Source organism: Staurois parvus, unplaced genomic scaffold (assembly GCF_062004578.1).
Source record: "Staurois parvus isolate SC_StPar_1 unplaced genomic scaffold, SC_StPar_1.0 ptg002268l, whole genome shotgun sequence".
Classification (NCBI taxonomy): Eukaryota; Metazoa; Chordata; class Amphibia; order Anura; family Ranidae; genus Staurois; species Staurois parvus.
Window position 1 is genome coordinate 27,077 of NW_028320064.1, and position 12,863 is coordinate 39,939.

The window sequence follows — 12,863 nt, forward strand, 5'->3', positions numbered from 1 at the left end:
AATTCATAGAACATCTGGAGGACTATCCTGCTGAGTCTTTTCCATTAGCTGCTTCAGTCATGAAAGATATGTTAGTTATGCTCAAAGACTCGCTACATAAAGATATGATGAGTTTTGTGATGCAAATGAACACAGAGGTGGAAAACTTAGGGGAGCGGGAGACTCTAAAATGGGCAAATTTGCTACGGCTCACAACTAATTAGTTGATGCCCATAACAATACTGAAGAAGAGTTAAAAGCCCTAAAAATGAAAATGGCGGATCTAGAGGATCGCTCACATAGCAACAATATCAAGTTTCGGGAAGTGAGTGAAACTGTCCCAGCCGCAGACCTCAGATGATATGTCCAGTAGATGATCTCTACATTATTACCGCACACGCCATATAGAGAGGTGATAGTGGATAGAGTGCATAGACTGCCAAAACCATCTTTTCTTCCTGATCATTTCTCTAGAGACATAATTGCGAAAATCCATTTCTACCACATAAAGGAAGAATTAATGATCTTTGCAAGAAAAAAAAACCCTCTTCCAGCTCCATACAGTGGGATCTCTCTCTTCACTGATCTCTCCCAACATACCATTCTTGCCCGAAAAAAAATTGATCTCATTTACGAAATTATTACGGAACAGCAATGTTAGATATCAATGGGGATTTCCCACTAAATTGCTGATTATGAAAGATAATCCTTTAACTCTTAGCTCAGAGGAGGAGGGATTCCAACTAGCTAAGAAATGGGGAATTCTACCTGCTGAAGAGGAGCTTGCATCTAATAAGACATCACCTAGGAAAGTTACGTCTGAATGGGAGCAAGTGACGGGGTGATATGAAACGAATCTGCGTTTACGCACTATCATTGTTTCCTTATTATTTTGAAATCCAATTGGAACGTGAATCTTGTTGTCAGTGACTCCTGGAATATAACCCCAACACGCTGAAGTGATTAGGTTCACAGGAGCCTGTTTGTTAATTGTTTATTTTGTTTTTCTCCAGTTTCTTTCTACACTCTTTTTCTAGTTTCTCTAACAGAGCACCAATGCTTGCTTATCTCAGGAATTTTTTAAGATGTCTCTGTTCTTTCTGCGTAGGTGGAGGTGCATCTGTTGCCAACAGGAACATCTGGAAAATGTGATTCTATATTCTGTAAACACTATTATGTAATCTCTACTCAGGTCAATAGAGGACGATGAAACATTATATATGTTGTATACTTCATTTTGGTACTGAAGATTGTGTCTATGAGCGCCTATGGCCTTAATAGCCCTTTCAAACGCCAAATGCTATGGAAAGAAGCACAACAGCTCCATGGGGACTTGATCTGTTGGCAGGAAACTCACTTTTCCAATCTCAAAGCACCATGCTGCTCCCATAGATTATTTCCGAATATATTTACAGCTAATGGTCCTGAAAAGAAATGCGGGGTTCTCATTGCAATCAGACACTCCTATGCATTTTCTCTACACTCCCTGGTGGAGAATCGAAGGGCAAGTTTTCTAATTATGGTCTGTGAGCTAAACAATATCCTTTATACGATTGTGAACCTATATGCTCCTAATATCAACCAAATCTCCTTTTTCAATACTCTACGAAAAAAAGTCGCAAAGGTCCAGAAAGGATTTCTGCTCTACTGTGGTGAAGTCACGTGTGGAGCGTGACGCAACGCGTAGATGCTCGGTGACGTGTTTCCGGCGTACGCCATCTTGGTATACCCGATCTCATACAGAGTACACACATAGCATGTGGTGTGACTGCCTGTTAATGCTGTCTCAAATGTGAGTGTTTACTTGGCGATTTTCATCCATTTACACTGTGAATTAATAGTGTTGCGCTATGGAGGATCTCTTTTGTTCTTTCATGGTTGGCTGGTTGGAGTAAGTTGGCTGTACCACGTTAACCTGCCTGTGGAAGGGGAACCTCTGCTGTATGCGAGCTACCAGTGAGGGTCTGTGGAGTCAGTGGAGTCTGTATGGTATGGAGTTATTACCTGTGAAGGATCTGGGGTGATGCATAAGGCATGTTGGCCCATTGGGTCACGTGAAGGAGGTGAGGGGGCATTTCTGCCACTTAAGGATATTGGCTTATTTTGCACATACACCATATCACCTACTTGGAAGATTGAAGCACCTTTTGCAGATTTACACTTTATTAGACTTTTTCCATATGTATTTATCTAATATTTTTTGGTCACTGAATTTGTTGGTATTGTCTTTTATGTCTTTTATGACACATTATTTTATGTGTTTGTATTTTTTGGGGATTTCAGCACGTGTCACTTTGATATTTAGGATTATCCCGCATTTTGGGATTCACTTTGTAAGTCACTTTGTTTGTGCGTGTGCATCCCATTTGGGATTGGGTGTCATTCAGATGATTATATTTGGGTCCAATTTTGGGACCTAGTTGATGTATTCACTATTATCACAATTTGTGATACCGATATGCTCTAGATCCCTGGGGGATCTATCACTTATTTTTTTATATTTCAGTTTATTTTATTATTTTTCACATGCTATTTGTTCATATGTTGATGGTCTTTTAGCGCTACACCATTTATTCATTTTATTTTTTGTGTTGTACCTATAAGGATAGGACAGGGTGTCAGCTGCTTATTTATTAGATAGATTTCCATTAAGCGCAGGGGGATTTCATTTCTGTTCAATGTCATTATTAACAAATGCTTGGATGTCTTGAGTTCCTCTCGTAGTCTGCGACATTCCTTAGCTCCTATCCTGAAAGAAACCAATTTATATGATCCTTGGCGATTTCATCACGTGTCTGAAAAAGACTTCACATACTCTTCGGCTCCTCACAAGTCCTACTCAAGGATTGACTCCAATTATTACACAACGTTTCCAAAGAGGAAATACACCCGATGACATGGTCAGACCACTCACCTATATCCTTACAAATATGGGAGAGACTCTAAAATTCTGTATTTTTCTTGTGGCGCAATGATACCTCCATGTTTCTTAATTCTATCTTTCGTTCTACCCTTTCCAAATCTTTGCAGGAATTCTTTGACATTAATGCCTCTTCTGATACTAATGTATTTAATATTTGGTGTGCCCATAAAGCCTATTGCAGGAGACGATTATTGAAACTAGCCTCACAGAAAAAAAGGCGAAGAAAACGAGTATTTTCTGAAACCGTAGATAAATTTGCTAGACTGGAATCCCAACACAAACAAACCCTTTCACCTAATATATTACAAGAGTTACAAACTAATAGACTAGCTCTTAGAAACCTGCTACTACTCCAACATGAAAGACATCTTACAAGTGCTAAAGCGCCTTATTATACACAGGGAAACAAGGCAGATGCTTGACAACTACCTTACTGCTAGACAATATAAATCTAAGCTATCATCTGTGATGGATCCTATATCGAATAAAATAACGTTTCACCCCAACAAAATAGCGGAGGCTTTTCGCTCCTACTATTCTCAATTCTATCATCTTAAAGATGACCCAAATACCCCTCAGCCTACTCCTGACCTTATTAAATGCTTTCCATAACCTCCCGCTGCCTAAACTCGACCAACAAAAGTTGGAAGAGTTAAATCAACCGATCTCAGAGAGTGAGTTAAAAGCCGCTATTAAATCATTACTGAAAGGGGACTCGCCCGGTGCTGACGGATTCTCTGCAGAATATTATAAGGAAGTCCAAGACACATTACTGCCTCATCTTAAAAAACGTTTGATGAAGCTGTGACCACGGCATCATTTCCCCCCGAGGTGTTGGAGGCAATTATATTCACCTTACCTAAACCTGGTAAAACTATAGACCGCCCCCAAAACTTCAGACCAATATCTTTATTAAATACCAACCTTAAATATACGCTAAAATTATTGCAATTCGCCTATTGAAAATAACCCCTTCTGTCATTCAAACTGACCAAGTGGGCTCTGTGAAAGGAAAACAAGCAACACATGGGACCCATGGAGTACTTAATTTGATGAGGATTACTGAAATTTGTAAATCTCAGGCTGTTTTCTTGGCATTGGACGCCAAAAAGGCTTTTGATAGGGTCCACTGGCAATACCTAGAGGCTGCTCTAAACAATTTTGGTATTTATTGGTACATTAAATCAGCTATTACGGCTTTATATACAGTCCCCACTGCGCAGTGTTTACATCTAACGATCTATCAGACTCTTTTATAATCACCAACGGCACTACGCAAAGTTACCCCCTGTCTTTTATTATTTTTTCCTTGGCGATGGAATCCTTTGCGACTGCAATTAGACTTAATCCATTAATCTCCGGTATACAAATAGCAAATAAATCCCATAAAATAGGGCTATTCGCAGATGATGTTATACTTACAGTAGCAGACCCCTTAGTCCTCATGTACACTGGGGGGACGTTTTGATTACGCTGCTAATATTAGCTGTGTAAAGTCATGTAAACGGGAGTTTTTCAGCTTTTTTTTGCATTTTTGCATTAGCGTTTAGCAGATTTTTCCCACATTTTTTCATGTTTGCATTTTTTAGCATTTTTTTTACCAAACAAAAAATGTTTTTTGGGTCAAAAAAACATCCAAAAAAGCCGGTTTGCAGCGTTTTACCACATTTTTCAGCGTTAGAGCGTTTTTACAGCTAAAATAGCTCTGGGGTTTTTTTCCAGCCAAAAAACATTGATCACAGTCTATGTGTGCATGGACATGTAGGATAACATGCTGGGGGGTTTACTAGCTGTAGAAAAAAACATGAAAAACTGTCAAAAGCCAGAAACAGCCGCTGTAAAAACGTCCGGTGTGCATGAGGATGTAGAATTCATTAACCTCTTGCCGTCTGCCTGCTGTTTATAAACGGCAGGGCGGTGGCAGTCCAGGGGCGGGTTGCCGTTCATAAACAGCACCCGCCTTTTCTAGCTGTGCGCGCTCCCTGGGAGCGCGCAGCACCGCGATCCGGTGCCCGCTGTGTCCTCCGGACACAGTGAAACACCGATCATCGGACGGGACCTCTGTACGAGGTCCTGATCATGTGATCACTGATTGGTGAATCAGTGATCACATGCAAAGTAGTAAGCAAGATGTCACTTGTGACATCATTGCTTACTACGTGTGAAATCTGTGAATGATCACAGAGATCACATGGTACAAGGCTATTCACAACAGCCTTGTACCATGTGACAAGCTGTGACCAATCACAGCTCACTCAGTACTTCTCAATGACTGCTAGAATGCAGACAGAGAGAAAGGGAAATGATTGCTTTTACATCCTATATGGGTGTAAAAGCAATCAGTGTAAAAAAAAAAAAAAATCTTCATCGTCCCCCACAAGTAGTAGTGTCACCATGGTGACACTGTACTGCTAGGGTGACAGTATGTAAAAAAATAAATAAAAATAAAAAATAATAATATAAAAAAAATAAAATAAAAATGTAAAAAAAAAATGTTTAAAAATTATAATTTTTGGTTATAAACTAATTTGGATTTTTTTTTTTTACTAAAAAAATAACGAAATAAATTTTGGCCAAGATTTATGATGAAATATTATTTATTTGCAAATTATTTAAAAAAAAAACACTTTTTTTCAAAATTTTTGGACTTTTTCATTTACATAGTAAAAAAAATAAAAATCCCAGCGGTGAATAAATACCACCAAAATAAAGCTTTATCTGTCCCAAAAAAATGGTAAAAAATTCATATGGGTACAGTATTGCATGACCGCGCAATTGTCATTCAAAGTGTGACAGCGCTGAAAGCTGAAAATTGCCCTGGACAGGAAGGGGGTAAAAGTGTCCGGACAGGAAGTGGTTAATGGAGATTTCAAAAACTTTGAAGGCATTCAGCAAAGTTTTACATTATAAGCTGAACATAACAAAATCCTGCGCTCTCCCATTGGGTATTGCAAAGGTCCCATTACAATGTCTTAAAGATAAATTCCCTGATAGCTGGACTCATAAGAAGTTAGACTACTTGGGCATTTGTATATCTGCCCCTTCCTCTGATACGTTTAAAGATAACTATGAGAAATTATACCAGTCAACCTTAATGGAACTGACATGAATTGAAAAATTTGAACTTTCCTGGTTAGGTAGATAAGCGGCCTTTAAAATGGACGAAGCGTTGTTTTTGCCATGATGTTTTCACACTAATTTCTCGAGTGTCTGGAATGATCACAAGGCCAACCCCTCATTTGGCATTAGTAAATCTTACCATAAACCTCTTCCCTGTGCAATACAGAACGATAATCGCCCACATTCTAATTGCAGCCAGGCTGATAATTGCTAATGTCCTCTAAAATGTTTAATATATGGGATGTTATTAATAGAGTATGCAGTCATTATATCTATGAGAGGGCTTTCGCCATCTCATCACAGAATATCACGGTTTTCGATACCAGGTGGTCCTATTGGAATAATATGTTTAACATTGAGAATCTCTAGAATCTGATTCAAGTACACGATTAATAACTGGTGACGGTGCATCGGTTAGAGTCAACATGTTTCTGAATTTGAGCTCTGTTGTTTCTTTACCCTTTTTCTACCTTTCTATCTTTCTGATTTGCTCATTATATACTACCTATAAACAGGACTATATCTTTTGTCTACGCGGAAGAAAAATCTGCTGATTGCACTGTGTATTATCTGGTCAAAGCATTATTATGAATGTACGACGTTGTATATACATTTCTTGGTTTCATACATGGCTTTGTATGTTATCAATCCTAGTTTGGTGGATCAGGGCAAATATCCGAGTGTATTATCACTCTTACAATCAGAATTAACTCTCTACCTATTTTCTAACTTCATATGCTTTGTTAAAATTCAATAAAAAAGAATTGGAAAGAAAAAGTCTAGCTTGTCCCTCTCACCTCCTCTGTATTATCTGGTCAAAGTATTATTATGAATGTACGATGTTGCATATTCATTTCTTGGTTTGATATGTTATATATATATATGTTGCTTTGTATGCAGGGGCGGACTGACAACTCATGGGGCCCCCGGGCAATAGGGGATCATGGGGGCCCCTGTGTCTTTGCCCAAACTCAAAAAAGCCTAAGAAAAAGGTACCAGGGGCATCTCATGGGGCCCCCTCCTGACCCCAGGCCCTCGGGCAGTGCCCGAGTTTCCAAATTGTCAGAGCGCCCCTGTTTGTATGTTATTATCAATCCTAGTTTGGTGGATCAGTGCAAATATCCGAGTGTATTATCACCTGGCAGGCATTTTCAAGGCGTTTACGGAGCGTTAATACCATTAAACTTTATTATAGGCATTTGTGGTGCAGTTTTAACACTCGGAAAACGCCTATCAAACGCCTCAAAAATGCACATAGGACATTTGGGGAGCATTTGGGTAAGTGTTTGAGGAGCGTTAAAAACACTTCCCAATTGCCTAACGCCTGTCAAATGCTATAGGTGTGTTTGGGAAGAGTTAGAAATTAGTCAAGTGTGAACGAGCCCTTAAAGCTTCTAAATATCAGCAGCATGTGTGCATGGACACATAGGATAACATGGAGGGGCATTTGGAAGCTGTAAAAAAACTCCTGACGCCCCTAAACTGTTCACTGAACAATAAGTCCTCCTGCACACGGGATGTTTTTACAGCAGCTGTTTTGTATGCTCCTCATTAGGCTCCATCACACTAGGGGGGGGGGGGGCCTTTTAATAAATCTGGTAGCGTTAGCTGTGTAAAGTCACGTTAGAAACGCCAGTTTTTCAGCATTTTTTATCGTTTTTTGCATTAGTGTTTAGCTGTGTTTTTCCGCGTTTGCGGTTTTTATAGTTCTTTAGTGTTTTTTTACCCCCCCAAATTTTTTTCGCTCAAAAAAAGTCCAAAAACACCAGTTTGCCACGTTTTGCTGTGATTTTCAGTGTCAGAGCATTTTCACAGCTAAAAACTCCTCTAGAAACCCACTAGTTCTGTTTTTTCCAGCCAAAAAACGCTGATTCCAGCCTATGTGTGCATGGACACCTAGGGTAACATGCTGGGGGATTTACTGGCTGTAGAAAAAAACAGCCGCTGTAAAAACATCCCGTGTGCAGGAGGACTTATTGTTCAGTGAACAGTTTAGGGGCGTCAGAAGTTTTTTTTACAGCTCCAGACGCCCCTCCATGTTATCCTATGTGTCCATGCACACATGCTGCTGATATTTAGAAGCTTTAACCTCCCTGGCAGTATTCCCGAGTGTAGCTCGGGGTAAAATTTGAGTACCAAGAGCGGTAACCCCGAGCTACACTCGGGCTTACCATGCGGCGTTGCTCAGGGAGTCCCTGCAGCACTTACCTTGTCCTGCGCTCCCGCGATGTGTCCACTGCAGCGTCCCCGGCCATCTCCTCCGGTGTCTTGGAAATTCGCTTTAACGAATTTCTCCTTACCGTGAGTACTCGCAGTTGGATGCGCAGAAATCCCCCATAAAGCTGTGCGAATCTCGCTTACCACGACTGCAGCTAAACTACACGATTCCTGCCCATCCAAATACTTTGGTTCTGTTGAAATGTGGGAGAATTGGAGCTCCGTTACCCTAGAATGATCAAACGACACTCTCAGGATGGTGTTGCAACTCACATAAGGGCCGATTTTAGACCCAGCTCTCTGTTTTATTAAAAATACACACATGCCCCCCACATGAATAAAGTCAATCCCCTCCCACCGAACAATGCAATGGGGAGTGCCTATACACAGGATGTACATTCCAATTGGAGCATAGCCTTTCCTATTATCTATCACTGGTCCTCCCCCATGAGTCTTCTGAGGTCAGCAGACTTCCTCCCCTTCCCCCCCCTGAGCCATCTGAGGTCATATTTCCTGTCCTACTAGCTTCTATTGGTATGTAAATTCTTTGTACAAGCATCTCCTAAAAATATCAGTCTGTACCTGGATGGGCCCGATACGATCTTTATTAAAACACATCCATCCAAGATACAGTTCAGATTAGTAATGGGTTGTAAGATATGCATAAGCCTACACGTGGAGTTCACACCGCTTGGCGCCTTGCGTTATGAAGCCCATGTGGTACCATGCTGCTGATATGTGGATACAGGCCCACGGTCTACTGACAGCAGCATTCGCATCGAATGCCGTGGTGGTATACACGCCGGTCTATAAGCGCAGATCTGCCATCTCATCCATTACCAAGCTGAGTACTGTAATACATACATTGTACATGCGCATGGCCCAATTGCAGCCTTCAGAGCTTTAATTAAGCCACACGAGAGACATATGAATAACACGAATATATGACACATTTAATGTTCGACCAACAATACAAAATTTCCATGACATTCCCTCCTGTTTTATCATATTCTCCTCGTGTCCCTTCTTGATCTTCTTCAGCTTGATGGGTGTAGTCTCAAACTTCAAAGAGTTCCTGTAGTTGTCCCTGAGAATAAAGCTCCACGGGGTACCTGAAACAACAAGACCCGACGCAGACTCGACGCAAACAGGCTTGATTGAAGCGATGATCCTCAAGAGCGTTGGAACCTTCACTACAGGAAGGCTCTTGCAAAAACCACAAACAGACTTGTGGTATGAATAAGGCTTGTGATCCCACGGTGGTCTGGGGAGATCCAGCAACAGATTCTCAAATTGCCCCTGCAGACGGGGCCACACAAGGCTGGTCTCGACCCAGACAGTTTTCTAAATCGCAGACACAAACCATGATGAGGCTTGAAGCTTGCTTGAAGGTCTTGGAGAATGTGGTCTTCAGAGAGATAAATTAGAGGGAAGCCAGGACGTAATCTGTAGAGAAGGTGGTTGGTTGGTGAGGTTTTCCTCCGATCAGTGGTTGGAGTGGGATCCCAGGAGCGGGCATGGAGATGTGGTCGTCTGCCCGAGCTTGGCTTACACGGTCGATGAGGCAACAGGAACATCTCACCGCGGCATATAAAAGGCAGATGAAAAAGAGAAGCATCAGGACATACACTCCCACTTCCTTCAACCAAGATCCGATGGAGAACAGGAAATCTCCCAATCCTCCCAAACCCTTGAACGGATTCCAACCCTCACTAGCTATAGCTCTAGCTTTTCCCTGTAGTTCACTAACTTTGTCCATATGGGCCTGGACCTTGTCATCGGTGTCTTCTATCCAAGTACAACAATCCTCTCCGATGAACTCACAGAACCCCCCTTTGGCGGCTAAAAGATAATCAAGGGCCATTTTCTCCTGAAGCACTAAAATTCCCATCTGCCGTTGTTCTTGGGCAATTTCTCTGACAGCCTCTACGGTCTCGTTAAACATACTATCCACGATGACAGAAAAATTGTTCAGGCGCTTCATAAGTTCTATTCCCCATCCTGTCCATGAGGGGAACCAAGCCCATGCTTGGTCGCCCTCAGAGAACAGCTCCCTGCGAACTCTCCCTGCCATCCTTACCTTCTTGTGGACCATCAACTCTTCATGATCCATCACTACATAGGATGCTGGGACTAGCTTTATGAGGGCACACGAACCTTTCGCGTTCTGGGGAAATGTTCTATAGGCTGCCGAACCACACAGAAAATAGTATGGACCTGTCAGAGCAGAGCAGGAAGAGTTCCTCGTTCGGCCTCTGGCACTGAGCAACAGTTGCACAGACTGGGGGATTGCTCCCTCAGTCTGCACATCACATCCGTCCTTCCAACACACGTGGTCTGGTCGGTCAGTGTGGTTACTCAGAAGGGAAGTCTGGTTAGTCAGATTGACAGTTATACCTCCCTCGCAGGTGGTAGTCCCAACAAACTTGTTACCTGTGCCAAAGCTGATGTTAAAGCACACCTGAGGGCTGCCTAGCTGCCCAGTTACCCATAATGGACTGGTGAGGGCCCTACAGGAGCTAGAGCTAATATTGGTGCTGAAACTGATGTTACCTGCTAAAAATGTGTCATTAAGTTCTACCGACAAATGTCTACGTGGGGGCTGACCAGGGGTCCCTTGCTTTTTCATGCCGACGCGGATGTCATATAGGGCATGAACAGCGGCCATTGCAGACATGTGATGACTGGGTGGGGGCTTTGAGCATACCCAACAGTTGGTTTTGTTGGCGGTTCTGGCTAAACGCAGGTGCATTTTAAATAAAAGGTTGGGGTATCTGCCGTCTTTTCCTCCGTTCACACACATGTAAGACATACAAACAAAAAGAAAAAGGAAAATGACACCCCTCATTCTCTGGTGTAGCTGAAAAGCTTCTTGCAGTGGCTTGCGTGCACCCAGTTGTCTCGTCCCTCGAGTTTGAGTGAGGTAGGTGTCGTCAGCTGGACTTGGTATGGTCCGGTGAACCGCGGCTCGAGTCCGGTTCTTTGATGTTTCTTTAGGACGACCCAATCACCTGGCTCAATAGAAAGAACACCTGTTATTGTATTTGGATCGGGGAGCGATTCGCGAACCCGATGGTGTATCTTCTGCAGCTCCCGTTGCAGAGATTGCACATAACCTGTAAGCTGTGAATGCAAAGACGACAACTGTTGAGGAAAGTACAACCCTGTTTTGGGAGGTCCCCCAAACAACACCTCATAGGGTGACAGCCCATGTGGTTGCCGAGGGGCATTCCGGATGGAATAGGGGGCAATGGGGAGACACTCAGGCCAAGGTTTTTGGGTATCGGAAGACGTTCAACCTTACCGCTACTCTCGGGGTGATATGGGGTGTGTCGCCGCTGACTCCAGTTCCACCAAAGAAATGCAGTCGTGTCCTTTGGAAGAGAGATTAGTAGTGGACAAAGAAGACATGTTAGCAGAAGAGGTGTTAGTATTGTTAGTCGTGTTGCAAAATTCAGCACTGTCATTGCTGTCCTCCCCCCCCTTCTCATCTTCCGACACAGGAAGAAGAGAAGCTGGGTTAAGAATAGTGCATCGTTTGATAGTGAGGTTAGTAGGGGTTAGGAGGGCTTTCCCCTGAGAGGGGTACCTTGCCTTGGATGTCCTGTTTTCGCAGGACCGTTCTTGCTGCACCGGTGTCGGTGAGGCAAGGGAGGGGATATTTTAATTCCTCTAGAAAAAGATGGATCTGGGCCGACACCGATTTGTCAACTTCCTATGAGAATTCATAGGAGTTACTTACCATGGTGGTCATGGGGGCGGAGGACTCATCAGGAATGAACTGCCACCGACCTTTAGGTAATTGGGGACAGCTCCTCCTCATGTGCCCCGTTTGGTGGCACTGGAAGCACCTGGGTGGGGGCCTATCCTTCCTGTGACCCAGATCCCTTGGTTTTTCGTGTGGGGTCTGGGACATAAGAACTTTGGCCTTGTCTTGTTTTCTTCTATCCATTTCCCTCTCTATTGCCGCAAGAGTGGAAAGGACAGCAGGGATAGACATCTCATTATATTCGGGTCGGGCCAGAACCAGCCTTTCCCGAATTTTAGTATCGATGCCTTCCAAAAATTTGGCCCGCAACAGAATGTGCGTCGCGGTCACCTTTACCCCTTCAGTTGGAGCATCAGGTCCAACTTCCAGATCCGCATCCAGTGCCGTCTGCTTGAGACGGCGCCAGAAGCAGGCTCTTTCCTCATTAGGACCCTGGGTGAGCTTCATCATGTCCGTAGTAGAGGTAGCACCATACATTTCTGGAAGCTTTGCCTTTAGCTGTGTACAGAACTCTTTGCCCCCTGAAGTCATCTCCTCATGCGTGGTTATAGAGCACCCTGCAATCACTGTACTGGCCACTTCCATGCCCACCTTTGCCCGTAGGATCTGTGCACAATCTGACCCGCTCATACCATAGCTGAACTGGTTTTGTCCAAACATTCGAGCAAATCCTCTCGGATTGACTCGATAGTCCGGGAGCTCAGCCAGAATAGTGAGGATCTCTGCCGGGGTGAAGGGGACATGCCAAACTACCCGTTCCCCTAAAGTCCGTTCCCCCTGTGCATTGGGAGGACCTTCAAATTGCTGCACCCTGACTGGATAGGCCTCGGTCCGGGAAGAAAGCAAGGGCTGACC

The 12,863-nt window shown here is 43.2% G+C and overlaps 1 protein-coding gene across 1 annotated transcript in view; it reads left to right on the top strand.

The window, feature by feature from the left end:
* The first annotated feature begins 253 nt into the window (after positions 1–253).
* LOC149431424 (glucagon receptor-like) overlaps positions 254–12,863 on the top strand; it is a 147,080-nt gene continuing 134,470 nt past the window's right edge. The window contains exon 1 of the mRNA XM_089665617.1: positions 254–304. Within this exon, the coding sequence (XP_089521743.1) occupies positions 254–304 (51 nt within the window). The remainder of the gene's footprint in view (positions 305–12,863) is intronic.